This window comes from Moschus berezovskii, chromosome 11 (assembly GCF_049115385.1).
Source record: "Moschus berezovskii isolate FMDL1 chromosome 11, NW_MosBer_1.0, whole genome shotgun sequence".
Classification (NCBI taxonomy): Eukaryota; Metazoa; Chordata; class Mammalia; order Artiodactyla; family Moschidae; genus Moschus; species Moschus berezovskii.
Genome location: NC_142470.1, coordinates 36,072,416 through 36,089,012, shown reverse-complemented (window position 1 = coordinate 36,089,012; position 16,597 = coordinate 36,072,416). Strand labels below are relative to the sequence as shown.

Sequence of the window (16,597 nt, the reverse complement as noted above, 5' to 3'; positions counted from 1 at the left end):
CCGAAGCCCCAACCTAGACCCACTAAATCAGACCTGAAGACACAAGTAGCATAATGTGCACATTAAAGGTGGAAAAGCAACAGGAAATGTGACTGGTTAAAGAGGAGTGACCTAAGATACCAACTCTGAAGGCCTCCCAATCACTCTGCAAATGAGCCCAGCAACTGAGCCACACACCCACACAGGCTTTCCAATCAGCTTTTTAATGTTTCATTTTCAAAAAACAACAGGCAGTCAAGGATCTCCAGTCACATGAAGAATGTCTTTAACATGAAAGAAACCAAAATTAAACAAAAATCAAAACACATCCTCAAGAGGGAGATGATAAGTAAAAAAAACTTAAATCCTGTACTTCAGAGAATTAGAAAATATTACAGGCGTGAAAGAAACATGACAGAATGTTCAAGAAACACGAATGAAAAAGAAATATTCAAAGAACATAAAATAGCTCCCAGAAGTTAATTTAGTTTGAGGAACTTAAAAATTCAATACAAGACTTAGAAGGTGAAATTGAAGCTATTTCCCAGGTAACTGAAGGAAAAGACAAAAGAGTTAAAATGAGAATACAGTAAGGAACTTAAAGGATTAGTCCAGGAGATACAGTATCTAAATAACAGTATGTAGTATAAGAAAAAGGAGAAAGTGGGAATTAAATTATCAAATCTATAGTACGAGAAGAATGAAGAACATGAATTCCCAGGCTAAATGCCAACATAATGCACTGACTAAAGAAAAAAATAAACAAAACACAGAATAGTTCAGTGTATAAGAATAATTAACAATGGAAGCCAAAAAAAAAAAAAAAAAAACCAATGCTTCAAAATCCTGGGGGAAATTACTTCCAACTCAAAGTCTGTATCTTCCAATTATTAATCAAATGTGAGGACAGAATAAAGACATTGGAAGACATGCATGGTAAATGTATTTAGATTCTGCTTGTCTTCCAGGAAGCTACCAATTTGCATGTGTCACCAAAAAGAAGAAATAAACCAGCGAAGAGAAGAATGAGATCCAGGAAACAAAGGTTCCAGCTGACAAGAGAATTTTCAAGATGATGAAAGGAAATCCCAGGATAATCACTAGAATAAAGCAGAGAAGTCCTCCAAGAAATAAATGAAACTGGAGGAAAGCCTACAAAGATTAATAACTGATTCATCAACTGGTGTGTCTGAAAATATAAATGAGATTTACACTATTGCAGGAATGAGACTGAACTAATGACAAGTATATATAAAACTAAGCAAATGAAGCAATAATACACCCCAAAATTTTGTGCTCAAAGGTAATACAAACAGTACAGTCCAAGTCTCACCTAAAACAGTATTTAGGTAGGTATAATGTGAACAGTGAAAACTGTTTAGTCAAAGTGTGACATTACAATACTGGGAAAATGGGGATGGAAAAAGGTAGGGACTAAGAGCAAAATCCTCATCTTCCTAAAATGGAAAATAAAATCAATTAACTGTAGCATAAGAATGCCAAAAATGAAACTGTAAACACAATACTGTATCAGAGAGCACAGTTGGGTGAAAGTTCAGACTCTGATTCAACCTCTCTCTTAAGTCAAAACAGGGACAGAGACCACCTTGCAGTGTTACAACAATACTGTGTATAATATGTTGAACAGCGCCTTGAACATTATCAGTCACTCCTGGAAGGACTGGCTTGGTGCACTCTCATCTAGACGGCATTTAAAAGTGCAGCTGCACGGGCCCCACCCTGACCTAGTGGACAAGAATCTCCACAGGTGTCTCTGCAACCCTGAGTGTGGTTAATGGAACGCACTGAACCTCTATGCGGATGCCTCACTGAACCACCAGCCTCAAACCCTGTGCAAAATTCTAAGCCTCTCTCACCACCCCTTCTGCTGGGTCTAGCTTCTCTGCCTCTGAACTAGCTTGTCTGCTTCTGAACTAGCTCCTTCCCATACATTTTACACCGTCCTAGCAGATTTTCTTCCTAAAACGTTATTTGGGTTACTCTGCTCCCATAACATTGACCTTCAGTGTCTCCTGCTTACCAAACAATCTAAAACTCTAAAAAAATAGTTTTAGTACAACAGAAAAACACTGTGCCAGAATTCAAGAGAGCAGGATGAGAACTCCCCTGCCACTTATTAGTTGTAAGACCAAGAGTATCACTATCCTCCTTAGGATCATCATCTGCATAAGTTCAACTACATTCAACAGTCCACATTCACTAAGCATCTACTATACAGTCACTCACAGGATTAGGTGCTTGAACTAGAAGACTGTCTGAGATTTTTATCAAAAACTTACAGCCAGACACTTATACAGATACTCTGGCTCATATCCTCTACCAGCCATTATTCCCCAGCATGGCCCTCCTCTTAAATTCCTCTACTCTATTCCAAGTAAATCTTTCACTTCTCTTTCTCCTAGCCTTTGCTCCTGCCATATCCCCATGCCACATTCCTTTCCCCGCCCTCAAAAAGATTCTCCTGCCCTCTTCTACCCACTTGCCTCTCTTAAGAAGACCAGCTGAAATTCTTCTCTTCCACCAGGTCTTCCCAACACCACCCTACTCATCTGATCAGTAATTACATGCTGCTGCTGCTGCTAAGTCGCTTCAGTCATGTCCGACTCTGCACAACCCCACAGACAGCAGCCCACCAGGCTCCCCCGTCCCTGGGATTGTCCAGGCAAGAACACTGGAATGGGTTGCCATTTCCTTCCCCAGTGCGTGAAAGTGAAGTCGCTCAGTCATGTCTGACTCTTAGCGACCCCATGGACTGCAGCCTACCAGGCTCCTCCATCCATGGGATTCTCCAGGCAAGAGTACTGGAGCGGGGTGCCATTGCCTTCTCCGAATTACATGCTACCTTATGGCATCTCTTATGCAGTTATTTTACTCCTGTACCGTTACTTATAAAATCTTCTTTTATGTATTAAAATAAACTTTTATGTATTAAAATCCTCTATGCCCAATTTGATTAAAAATTCCTTGAGAACACCAGTGTCTACATTCCCCACTGTATCCAATATCCAACTTTACTTATATCAAGAATACAGCCATGATTTGTCAAAACACTAATGCATTCCCAAATAGTCATCGAGCTATCCCAAAAGTATCAATGTTACTCACCACTTTACTTTGCATGTCTGTGTGTTCCATTCCACAATATGTTTATCATCTGAACAACTATACAAACAGCCATTGTCTTGATGCCACTGTATGCAATTGACTCTGTTGTCATGTCCACCACTCTGCAGGTTTTTAAAAAAAAATTTAAAAGAAAAAAAAAAGCTCATCTGGTATAATGTATAATATGCACCCTAGATTCATTACTAAACACTTAACTAAAATGTTAGGCCTTAACCTAACAAAAAAGCCTACCCATTAACCTAGTTAAAATGAGTATCCATTTCTAACATTAAAAATGAGATAAATCTGCTATAACTTTATATTAACTTTCTCTTCTCCTCTGCTGGAAAAACATACATCATAAGTCAAAGTATCAGTCCTAAATGCCTGCTGCTTTTGATAAGAATGCCAGCACTAAGCATGATAAAATATTTCATGTATAGTGGCAACAGTTTGGAACACTTGAGAGAATTAGTAAAGTCAAATCTTAAAGGGTTTAAAGTCAACACTTAAGGTAAAATTCACTTGTAGTTAAAACTATCCTTGAAAATCCCTTTGCAAAAGAAGTACCAAACACTCTCTCAATTTTAAAAATCATTGTTTATTCAGGGAAACACTGAATGTTTCCATGTGTCATAGCTCATACCATATGGATATAAGTTTAAATATACTTAGCATAGCAAAATGCTTGCTTACTCAGAGGCACTGCATAGAAATGGAGACATCAACTGAGAAAAGACAAATTCAAGTCTCCCATCTAACAAGCTCATTCAGCAGAGTAAGGTGTTAAATCTTAAGGTAAAACCTACCCTCTCCACAATTAGTTTTTTTACTCTTTCCATCTAAATTCACATTAATTAAACATACATACAATGAATCACGACTGTATACATATCTAAGCTAAGCAGAAAGGTAAACTCACTACTACTATCACACAGATTGCTCGCACCAAAAAAGTAACTTTAAATGTTATATTCAGCTACCTCCCTTCCTTCCTAACAGCTATCTACTCTAAGCCCTACTTTATAACCACACACAAAAAACTGAACAAAGGATATGAACGGATAATTCCATAGAAAGAACTCAGTAAGAAATTTTTTAAAACTTTCAGTAAGTAATCCAAGAGATACAAAGCAAAATAAAGCAACATCTTCAGTCTGTTCATCTACCAATTTGTTAGCACTGTAACATCCACCCTGGTAAGGCTTCGGTGAAAACGGCACCATCACATGTGGCTGGAGGCATCGAGCACTGTCCACTCACCCATTCGTTTCCTCACTCAACAACATGACTCAATACCAATTATTTCTAACAAACTCATTCCCTGTCACAGAGTCCTGCGAGGGATCAAAATGACCTAAAAAGGAGTTCAGGCCTCCGTCAGCATGACGTGTAACCGCCTGAAACAGCATCGCCGTGCACCCGAAGGCAGGTCCCTGACCACAGAAGACACTAAATCAAAAGACGGGACCAGGGTACAGCGGGGAAAAGCAAACACGAGGCCCACACTCAGCCCGCAGAGGAGGAATGAAGGGAGTGCCCCTTTACATACACGTCTGAAAGGGTTTTTTCAGTTGGATATTATTTTTATAGTATTTAATATAAAAACAAGTGCGATATTTTTAAATGCAGATTTTAAAATCAAGTAAAAATTTTCACCTATTAAATAAGCTTGGGTTTTTGGTTAGTATCATTGCTGTTTTAATAGAATAATCAACGATGACAGAAACACTGCTGAAACACAGGTACCCTGCCACCACTGAGACAAGGACAAATTAGGAAAACTTTCAGAAAAAATTTAGACTATGCATAAAACCAACTAACACACACCTCGGACTCACTGGTTACAGGTTAGTAATTGTGGGAACCCATGTAAGAAAAAACAGTTTTATAACAAAAAAATCAGAAACTACCTCAATGGTCAGTAACAGTAATACCACCAAGGGACTATCCAATTTATAGGACTTCAGGCAACTAGTTCTGAACAAATATAAAAATTACTTAAGCTGTAATATAATGGGAAGTATCAGGATACAAAATTGACCGACTAAAACTACCAACAGAGGATCTCTCATTGATAAGTTTAGGTATAGGTCGGGGGGTTCAGGATGGGGGACACATGAACACCCATGGCTGATTCATGTCAATGTATGGAAAAACCACTACAATTCTGTAAATAATTAGCCTCCAATTAAAATAAATAATGTTTTTTAAATTCAGGTATAATTTTTTTCCCTTTCTAACTTCAGGTATTCCAAATTACCTATGGGTAGATGTTACTTAAAAGAGAAAACAGTCTTTTATTTATAAATACAGAAAGCATTCCTATATACAAGTAGGAATTAAGTGAACATCAAAAACATACTGTAATAGATAATTGTCTGAAACAAATCGTGCCAATTAAGTTACTGTCTTGCAGCACCAAGCACACATGTCTCTGCTCTGGATGCTGGGCTGGGGCTCTGCAAACCCCATTTCTGCTTTGCCAGTGGGATCATGAGTGGGCTCCAGAGCAAGGGACCTGTTTCCTTCCTGTCTCCCAGTTTGCATCACCCCAGCGTTTCCTCAACCCAACAGGAGCAATCCTTTCAGCAGCAGCTGAACTTAAGATGCAGTTTTTTCAACGCTTGGAGAACCAGTCTCATCAGCTCCTTTCAAAGATACCAGCAGCCAGCTATTGCCCACTCCCCGCTCCCAGAAGTCTGGACCTCAAGTCCATAGGGCCAATCTCCTTCGAAACACATCATCAGCACAGAGCACAACATCTGTGTCTCAAAGGTCTGAGTTTCAGCAAACAATCTCACAGCTTCCCTTGTCCCGAGCTCTGGAGGTGACGTGCTCCTTCCTTCAGCTACTGTCTGTGATACCCAGAATTCTTCCTCTCCTTCCTTATTTTAAGCCTACGCAACAGTTCTTCACACTCTTCATATTCTGACCTATAATAATGACGAGATTACCTATTACAGTGATTATCAAATATTAACTGTTCAAAATTTTAAATATGGAAGAGGCAGAGAAATGACCCTATACTACAGATCCTATAGCATATCCTGAACTGCTTTGTTTTTCATAATCAGTTTCCCAACATCTTTTATATAAAACATACACATACAGATATGTACTTACTATCAATTTACTGTGTAATTCTCCTTTTACTGTACTGTATAATAAAATACTACCAACTGCTGTACCAAGAGCCAACAAGTCGGCCTGGTTACTCGTTCCTATAGCTTCTGATTTCCTTTTTTTCCTCTGTGGACCTTCCTGGGGGAAAAAAAAAGACAATTTTTTATTTTATTATTTCAAACACTGAACCATCATTAATGCATAAATGCAAATGCCCTCGAGCCCACAAATGAAATGTGCCTGCTTCTAAGAAATGTTTTTTTAAAGTGGAGATGGGATTTGCTCTCAGATGATTTCTTTCTCACTACTGAGAAAATAATCACTCCATAGGAAGAACTTCTAGTACCTATCCCTGTCTCCTACCTCTCTGCAAGGAAGGCAAACAGGAGAAATTAGAATGCTCTTGGTAGGGTTCTAAGGGTTCCAAACAGCCTGTTCTCCACTTCTCAGAAACCAACCATTCCCAACAAGTCCAAGTGAAGTCTCCACTACGAAGCAAAGAGATTACAGATCCATATACAAGCAGCCAATACTTTCCCCTTTACCCACAAAATCTTTCCTTGCCTTGTGGCTTCATTCTCAGGAAATGGGATTCAAATGTTTTTATATTTATAGACATACAATTACTTCAATTTGAGTCAAAAATATAGTTTAATTCTCAGAGGAACACAAAGCACACACCAGAGAAGTTGCTCCAGTGACTGATTAAGGGTCAATCTGAAAGTTCCATGTTGTGTCATTAGTGTCAAATGGTCCAAGCCTTCTTCCACTTACTTCAAAAAATGAAACTAATGGCTCCTTTCTGTCCATCAAGAAGACAACCAGTGAGTACTACTTCAGAGTACTACTTTAGAGTTTATAATGCTGAATAATAATTTATAATTTTGCAACTTTTCTTCCATATATTTATAATTTTTTTAAAATTAAAGCTTGTTAGCCTATTTTTAACATAAGGAAATTCTGAGAAATCCATTCTTTTCATGTAAAATAGACCAATATCATAAAAAAGAGAACTTTTTTCCTCAATACTGCAAGATCTTTGCTCTACAGCACATAAAAAGCAGTTCACAATACATAAAATCTATCCAACCCAAAAAACCACCAATGAAAACTGATGTTACCAGTGCACAGACTATCAAGGAGTAGATTTATAAGGCACTTTCCTCTTTATTTCCTCTTAGTTATACTACAGAAATGTTACATTTGAAGAATTTGATTCATTGGACATACTAAGTCAACGAAAAATGGAAAGATTTAACAAAAAATAAGATATCTTTAAATATGGAAAAAATAATGCACATTTTACAAGTCTTGGGAAATGTATTTACATTAATAAACCCAAAAGAGAAGTTACAATTAAGAGTCAAAGTCTAAGTCTGATGGTCTCATCAGTAACATTTAATTTGACTGAACACTGGACTGAATCGAGAAGTGTCCCAGGTTCCACCTTCAGTTACATGAATTTCTAAAGCCACTTCTGAATGATCCCAGAGGGCAAATGTGTCTTCTGCATAAAGTTATGAACACAGACACCAATTTCAGGCAAGGGAAGCAGGGGAAAGAGTACCAACCTAATACTACCTCTTCAGAAAACTCTTCTCTGAACGATTCTAGAAAGTATTTCTTCTATTCTTGGTTTTCCCCAACTCAAATTAAAATTACCTACATTGAGGTTTCTGATGTGTGGAACATGGGCTGATCCAAATATGTTTTATGTTTTTCTACAGATATGCATCTACATTAAAAAGCACAAAGAGGGCTTCCCTGGTGGCTCAGTGGTAAAGAATCCACCTACCAATGCAGGAGACACGGGTTCAATCCCTGGCCCAGGAAGATCTCACATGTCACAGCGCAACTAAAGCCTGTGGACCACAAGTACTAAGCCTGTGCTCCAGAGTCCCAGAGCCCCAACTACTGAAGTCCGCATGCCCTAGAGCCTGTGTTCCACAACAAGAGAAGTCATCCCAATGAGAAGCCCACGCACCACAACCAGAGAAAAGCCTGAGCAGTAACAAAGGCCCAGCACAGCCAAAAATAAATAAAATTATTTTTTTAAAGCACAAAGAAATTTTAGAAATTAAACATTAACATATCAAAGCCCTCATTTCCCTATCAGCAAAATCTCTATTTGGGGGAGAAGCAAACAGAGGCTAGTGGTAGGAATATTACAGAAATTATGCCCAATTTTGAGGATCATTGGTCTAAACCTAAATAATAATCCAATTAGTTAACCTCAAACAACTAACAACTCACATACGTTTTCTCCAAGTTGGGTGACCTTTTTTAAAACTAACTTCTCATTCAATAGGATGCGTATCTCCAAACAAGTAACACGTGCAATCAGATAAATTTATTAACCAACGTGCATTTTAGTAAAACCTAATATTTTAACCCCATTACTAAATATTTCTGAAATCAAGAGTTTAGTGGTACTAATGATTATAGATTATGACAGACTTCTGTTGGTATTTTCTATCAGAACCTGTTATTTCTGTGATCAAAAATTTCAATGACTCCCCAGAGAAGAGTAAATCAAAAAAACAACTGTTTGGCATTCAAAAGCATCCACAATTTGCCTCCATCCCACCTTTTCTAGTCTCATTTCCAATTCCATCCTTACATTACACTCCCTAGTCAAGAATGTGTGTTAGTTGCTCAGTTGTGTCTGACTCTTTGCAAACCCATGGACTATAGTCTGTCAGCCTCCTCTGTCCACGGAGTTCTCCAGGCAAGAATATTGGAGCGGGTTGCCATTCCCTTCTCCAGGGTATCTTCTCGACATCTAACCCGGATTAATCTGCAGGCAGATTCTTTACCATCTGAGCCACCAGAGTCACGAATACACTTTCCCATCTGCTTGTCCCTCTTTTTGGAAAGAACTTTTTCTACCCATCTCAATTTTCAATTTGGTTTAAAAAAAAAATCGATCCATGCTTCAGGATCAACCTCAAATATGTTCTCTCCACAAAAACGTCTTCTTTCTCTTAAGACTCAAGTCACACTCTGCTTTGCATTACAGACACAGTATATCTGAATTGTCTTTATTTCTTCTTTAATGTCTTAGTCATATTGCTTCGTTTCATGTCATGTGCATGTTAATGACATGTGTAAATATATAAAGTAATGGAAAAGGTAGGCTAAAAATTTAGTTCATCTATCTGTGATCAGAAAATCTGAGTTTCAGGGAATTTCCTGGTGGTTCAGTGGTGAGGACTCTGGCACTTTCACTGCTGGGCTTCAGTACAATCCCTGGTCAGGGAACTAACATCCAACAAGCCACACAAAAGGGGGGAAAAAAAAAAGAGAGAGAGAAGAAAATCTGAGTTCCAGAAGGTACCAGGAATTAAGACCAAAAGGATTGGGTCTATTACTTAAGACTACAGAGTCTTTAGCAATGTGAAGGGCTGGCTGAGAGAAGCAATAAATGCCAACAGCAGTCTCAAGAAAGCAGTGTTTGATCTGGAAGGCAGTCAGAAGGCTAAGTGAGAATCTGCATGTGCACGCTTCATAAAAGCAAGGCATAGTACAGATGTGAAGACAGAGAGAAAAAGCACAACCAGGTGATGAGAAGTCTGATTTTGATCAACTAAGCACTGACTTTTTAGGCTGAGATCCCAGAGTAAGAAGAGTTTACATACAGACACTCATAAAACCGTGTGTATACAGCTAGAACAAGTTTCACCAAAAAACTTAAACTTTACTATGCAAAATACACTCTATATTGTCTATGCCATTTCTGTAATGCTATCACAATTCACTAAATCTATTTCACAATCTACTAAGGGTTCGAAACCTATTTTTGAGAAATACCGACCTCTAGTCACTGAAAATCATGGCAAAGTTTCAAGTCTCATTCTGCAACTGGTCTCCTATGCCACCATTTCTTGGCCTATTTTAGCTGTCCCTTACTCTGGAAAATGCTAAAGTCTCATGGGTAACAATGAACAAAATGTGTGCATTTTACATATAATTACATACAGTATGTACATCAAAAATAAATCCTAATGCAGAGGAATTTTTATTTCTGCCAATAAGATCTAATATGCAAACCTTACTCTTTTCAAGCTTAAACACTGGAGAGACCTTAAGACAGAGCATTATACCATAACACAAGTAGATTGTGCTTCTTCTCTAAGGGTTAGGACTGGGGTTGCTCAGGTCTTTCCCAGAAACATGCTTAATGCTACTGTGCCTGCCCTGTCCAAAGCCTGAAATGCCATGTGCTTCATTCAATAAGCACCAAGCTATCTATGCAGGGTCATTTTAACTGCAGTGACAGCAAAGCAACATAACTGCATTTACTGTGGTAGCCAGTCTGTTTCTTCAGGACTTTTCAGCAGTTAGGGAAGGAAAAACTGAAAAGTCTGGCTCTTAAAGGAGCAATGAAATAGCAGGTGGCTCAGCCACTTAATGTGTGCCTCTGGCATATCATCTAACATCTCAGCCCTAAACACACACACCTGAGACTCTAACAACAGCGTTCACCCAGTCCATCAACCTGTCTCCTTGCACGTTCCTCATCACCATTTGAGGTCCTCTTCCTCCAAGCTCCATCACTGAAATATTATGTACGCTTAGCTACACAATACACACAAAAAAGTCCCAAAGACTACTGTGACATAGATGCAAAGAATTAGAATCATTTTGTGACCAAGAACAAGAAGCAGCAGTCTAATTTTTCTAAAAATTTATGAACCACTGCTTTAACTCCTGTCACCCAAGAAACCCAGCACCAAATCATTTTTCTCCACTAATAAGTGTAATGTCACCAAACTTTGTCCTTGGGTGGCAAACTGCCAATTACTAAACCAGACAGAGAATATTCCTATAAACTGATATAAATCTAAAATAAAAGTTTACGAAAACATGTTAGAACTTAAGTGGCAAGGATCATAACCCAGGGACCTGGGAGCAAAGGTAGAAAATGAAGATTTGCAGCAACCACTATCTTTAAAAGTCACATGAGTTAAAAATTTTACAAAGTAAACATGCAAGCTTAATACAGGAAAATCACTTCTCTCCCTAATTTTCAAGTGAAATTGATGCTCCAAGAGAATACAATCCCAAGATGATGAACACTGGATGTCTCTACATTGCTCCCAGTTCTCAATTCTGTGACTCAAATCTAAGGTTCAAGTAAGATCCAGGAGTACAGGAATACTGGACCAGGAGTCAACATCCTCAACTCTAATGGCCACAACTACTTCACTGGTTATTAAGCCTTTGGTGAAGTCAGTTAAACCTTCTTAGTTCTGACTCTCAAGTTTAAAAATGTGAGTTTAGGGCATTTCATAGAGTCAGCTGGCTAAAGCGAGAGCATACAAGGATACTGAACGTAGCCCAACTCTTTTTCAAGGAGGCCTCCAAAAGTAAAGTGACTTCCTCAATGTGACAAAACAAGTTTGGTTCATGAGTATGAAACCAAACCCATTTTTCTAGTGTATCATTGTGCTATATAAAATCCCAAACTGATTTTCACAGGAAGTTTAAGACTAGGTAAAAGTTTTATTCCTCAGACATACGATTGCAAGGCAAGAGAAAAATCAAGTGGATGACAAATGTCTGCCAGCCTAATAGTAATGAAGAGCTGAGCTCTAAACACCTGTATTCTAGTTTTGGTTCTATTTTTGGTGTTTTTCAAGTTGCTTGATTTTCCAAAACCTGATTCTTCTTCCTGAACAAAGCAAAAAGTTAGTTTTTAATCTACTGTGCAGGACTAACCATGCAAATAAGAGATAGTAACAACAATTAATACTTGCAGCACTTACACACCAGGAACTAGTCTAGACGTTTTAGGCATCAATACTAACCTTCACAACCACTCTTGAGGTGAGCACTATCACTCCTATTTTACAAATGAGGAACTAGAGGCACAAATACAATGACACCAAGCCTGGATTCAAAGCCAGGAGTCTAGTTTGGGTCCTTGCATCTAACCACTGCTCCACATTTCCTATCACCATTAAAACTATTATCATTTTACAAGACTGTTAAAAAAACACAAACACAGAAATCCGAAAAGGAGAAATATGCAGAGTGCTGCAGTCCTGAATGACAACTGTGATTTTTTGGTTTTGTGCACTGATAAGGCTTCTTTAATAGTCAATCGGAGTTACTCCATTTAGAAAGTATAAAAACCTAGCTTAATATCTGAAAAATATCTAAACATATTCATGCAAAGTGTAACAAATTAGATGTATCCCGACTTTCAACCTAAAAAGTTAGAGGAAAGTTTTTTGGAATAGTCAGAGGGAGTTAAGATCTGTACTAAACAGTTTTTTTTTTTTTCCTTTTTAGTGCATTTGTGTTTAAAACACTGACTTTTTAAGGTTGAAACAGTGTCAGCTAAACCCCACACAGCTCAATACTGACATTTTCAAATCACACTGCACTGATTCCGGCTGTCTACCTTATAGGCGCAGTACCCACGTGCGTCTGAGTTAGCGCAGACGTAGTCGAGTGACTCAAAAGTGAATGGCATCTTAACTGAGATGGGTCCCTAAGAGTGAAAAGCTTTCCCTAACTCAGCAGTAGCCCCGCCTAAGAGAAACTTCACTTGGACTCATGTTCGTTACGCTAAGCTACAATTTCACTTTACCTCCATGTCCTAATGTAGACTTCAGACTTGGGGAAAAGGGGATGTATCAAGGGCAAGCCGTACAGATGTTAAAATTTTAAAAGCAAGAAGGTTCAAATGGCTTAGAATGGAACCCAGGCGGGGAAAGTTAGGACTTGCAATAGTCTCACACCCTAGACGAGAGAGAGAACACGTGGTGAGCCGGCACCCAAGGTGCGGGGGGGTGGGGTGGATGGGGGTGTCCGGAAGCAAGGAAACAGACTTGTTCACTTTAACTGCCCAAGGCAAAGTCGATGAGCTCGGTAAAGGTCGGAGAATACTACTGCCCCAAAACGGGGCTCTGTCAAAAGCCAGAGTTCTGAAGAGCGCAAGCAAGAGAGCCGGCCGGGCAGCAGGAAGCCGCCCCTGGGGGGCCTAGGGCCTCGGCGAATATGGCGGCCCCGGCGACGGAGAGGCCCAGAGAGCACGGAGCCCCTCGATAGAGCTCAAGTCCACTGCCCGTCGGATCTGGCCGCGCCCATTCTCTCTGCCCCCGGGACAGGCCGCGCACGGGGGTGGCGGCGTGGGCCCATCCTGCGCCGCCACCGCGCTCGGTGCCTCCTCGCCCCGGGCCTCCGAGGGCCACGCGCGATGCCAGACCGCGCGCCGCCGGGCCGGGGGGCAATAAGGCCGAGCCTGGGAGAGTGCCCGCCCCGCGCCGTTCCGCTCACTTTACCTTGGCCTGCAGCCTCGCTGGCGCCCAGGCCAGGCAGGTGCAGGTACCGCTGAGGTGCGCGGAAGGCACGTACTCCTGGTGTAGCCGGTTGTTGGCTGTCTCCCACACTCGCAGGTGACCGTCGGTAGACGCTAAAGCGAAATAGGCCTGGCTCTGCGGGGAGAAGGCGCAGGGGACCCCCGCGGGGGACAGGGGGTCGGCAACACCGCCGCCACCCGCCGCCATTGCTGCTCTGGCTCCGCGGCAGCCACGTGTTCGCTCGTGCGCAGGCGCATCGGCGCGGGGCGGGGCCTGGAGGGAGGAAGTGGGGCGGGGGGGTGCAGGGAGCAGAGGGAGCAGATCTTCGAGACGCAAGCGAGCGTTGGACCGCCTACCCGTGGACGGTGGCCCGGTGGGCTCAGTGCTAATTTGTTCTGGAGAAGAGTGAGTGGAGGAGAATCACAGGACTCCTGCCTTAAAAAAAAGGAAAAAGTGTTTTTTGTTTTAATTTAAATAACATGATTGAACGAGATGTTTGAAAAAGCGTTCAGTTATAATTCCGTGATTGTGACAACCCTTTCCATTTTTCCTTATCCACTTACAATCTGTAATCCTGCACACGTTAACAGTTTATTCAGTCATAATAGTATTAGAGTAAAGGTGGGAGAGTCTATTCAGTCTTCTTCTTTGGTCAAGATTTATACCATGTTACCGCACCGAATGTTCAGTTTTTAATGTCTCCATAACATTGCACCAAATCTGTGCATTCTGATTCAAGAAATGTCAGGTACTAGTCAGCCACACAGAGTTTATTGCCCAGCAGGAAAGACATACACACACACAAAAGAGAAACCCACTGCCCTCAGGGCTTTAGGAAACTGAATCTTTTATAAGTAGAGATCAGATCAGATCAGTCGCTCAGTCGTGTCCGACTCTCCGCGACCCCATGAATCACAGCACGCCAGGCCTCCCTGTCCATCACCAACTCCCGGACTACACTCAAACTCATGTCCACAGAGTCGGTGATGCCATCCAGCCATCTCATTCTCCGTCGTCCCCTTCTCCTCCCGCCCCCAACCTTTCCCAGCATCAGAGTCTTTTCCTCAACTCGTCGCATGAGGTGGCCAAAGTATTGCAGTTTCAGCTTTAGCATCAGTCCCTCCAATGAACATCCAGGATTGATCTCCTTTAGAATGGACTGGTTGGATCTCCTTGTAGTATAAGGGACTCTCAAGAGTCTTCTCCAACACCACAGTTCAAAAGCATCGATTCTTTGGCGATCAGCTTTCTTCACAGTCCAACTCTCACAGCCATACATGACCACGGGAAAAAACATTGCCTTGACCAGACGGACCTTGGTTGGCAAAGTAATGTCTCTGCTTTTTAATATACTATCAAGGTTGGTCATAACTTTCCTTCCAAGGAGCAAGCGTCTTTTAATTTCCTGGCTGCAATCAGCATCTGCAGTGATTTTGGAGCCCCAAAAAATAAAGTCTGACACTGTTTCCACTGTTTTTCCATCTATTTCCCATGAAGTGATGGGACCAGATGCCATGATCTTTGTTTTCTGAATGTTGAGTTTCAAGCCAACCTTTTCACTCTCCTCTTTCACTTTCATCAAGAGGCTTTTGAGTTCCTCTTCACTTTCTGCCATAAGGGTAGTGTCATTTGCATATCTGAGGTTATTGATATTTCTCCCAGCAATCTTGATTCCAGCTTGTGCTTCTTCCAGCCCAGCGTTCCTCATGATGTACTCTGCATATAAGTGAAATAAGCAAGGTGACAATATATAACCTTGACGTACACCTTTTCCTATTTGGAACCAGTCTGTTGTTCCATGTACAGTTCTAACTGTTGCTTCCTGACCTGCATACAGGTTTCTCAAGAGGCAGGTCAGGTGGTCTGGGATTCCCATCTCTTTCAGAATGTTCCACAGTTTATTGTGATCGACACAGTCAAAGGCTTTGGCATAGTCAATGGAGCAGAAATAGATGTTTTTCTGAAACAAGTAGAGATAGTCATGGTAAAATCTGTATTTTATATTATCTGGAATGACATAAACTGATCTACATTTTTAAAAGCCTCCTGCATGTTTCATGGAGATAGTAGACGGGCAAAAATGAAATCAAAGAGACAAGAAAGAAGGAGGATGGTGGGTTGTGGTGGTGAAAAATGGTCCAGATTCAGATATACCCTGAAGTTGGAGCCAACAGGACTTGCTGAATGGATTGATTATGAAGGATGAGGAAAAGACTTGAGTGAAGGATGACTCTAAGGCCTGAGAGAATAAGTGAATGGTGATACCATTAGCTAAATTGGGGAAATGGGTCTGGATGGAATGGAAATCAAGACTGCTGTTTTGGACGGTTAAGGCTGAGATGGCCATTAGACAGAGTTGTTCAGTGGGGAGTCAGATATATGAGGAAATCACAGATATAAATTTTGCATGCATTAGTATTCAGATGCTATTTGAAACTGTAGGACTGATCAGATCATCTAGAGTGTAAGTTTAAATAAAGAAAAAAGCTTAGCCCCAAAATGTGCCAATCTGTCAGGAACAGAAAGAGAACCCAGTGAAGGAGATTAAGAAGTGTACTCCGGGAGTTGGTGATGGACAGGGAGGCCTGGCGCTGTGATTCATGGGGTCGCGGAGAGTCGGACACGACTGAGCGACTGAACTGAACTGAACTGAACTGGACAGTGATTAAAGCCCTGGAGAATGAGATGCCCTGGAAACCAAAATTTTTATAAGGATTTCAGAAGCAAGACATAATCAAAACCATGTCAAATGCTATAAGATGAAGACTGAGAATCAGTGAACTTGGCAAGATCAAGATCATTGTTGGCTTTTAAAAAGCATTTTTACTACCGAGGTAGGGGAATAACTCATTGTGGAAAATAGAGGAGGGAATGGGAGGTGAGAAAGGGCAAAAAAGTATAGACAGCTGTTTCTAGGATTTTTGTTATAAAAGAGCTTGCGCTAGTCTTCATGAAGATAGGTCTGAGCTAGAGTTACAGATTTGTTAGTCATAAATGAAAATAAAAGCTTGTTTTGTACAAATTATACATCAGGCAGTCTTCTAGGTGCTCATTTA

The 16,597-nt window shown here is 40.7% G+C and overlaps 1 protein-coding gene across 1 annotated transcript in view; it reads right to left on the bottom strand.

Annotated features, from left to right (window-relative positions):
* The window catches only part of WDR43 (WD repeat domain 43), a 35,733-nt gene extending 21,959 nt beyond the window's left edge, over positions 1 to 13,774 (bottom strand). Inside the window, exons 1-3 of the mRNA XM_055399854.2 lie at positions 13,524 to 13,774; positions 6,232 to 6,369; positions 3,106 to 3,227 (exon numbers count right to left, since the gene is read on the bottom strand). Of these exons, the coding sequence (XP_055255829.2) occupies positions 3,106 to 3,227; positions 6,232 to 6,369; positions 13,524 to 13,748 (485 nt within the window). The 5' untranslated portion in view covers positions 13,749 to 13,774. The remainder of the gene's footprint in view (positions 1 to 3,105; positions 3,228 to 6,231; positions 6,370 to 13,523) is intronic.
* Between the last annotated feature and the right edge of the window lie 2,823 nt (positions 13,775 to 16,597).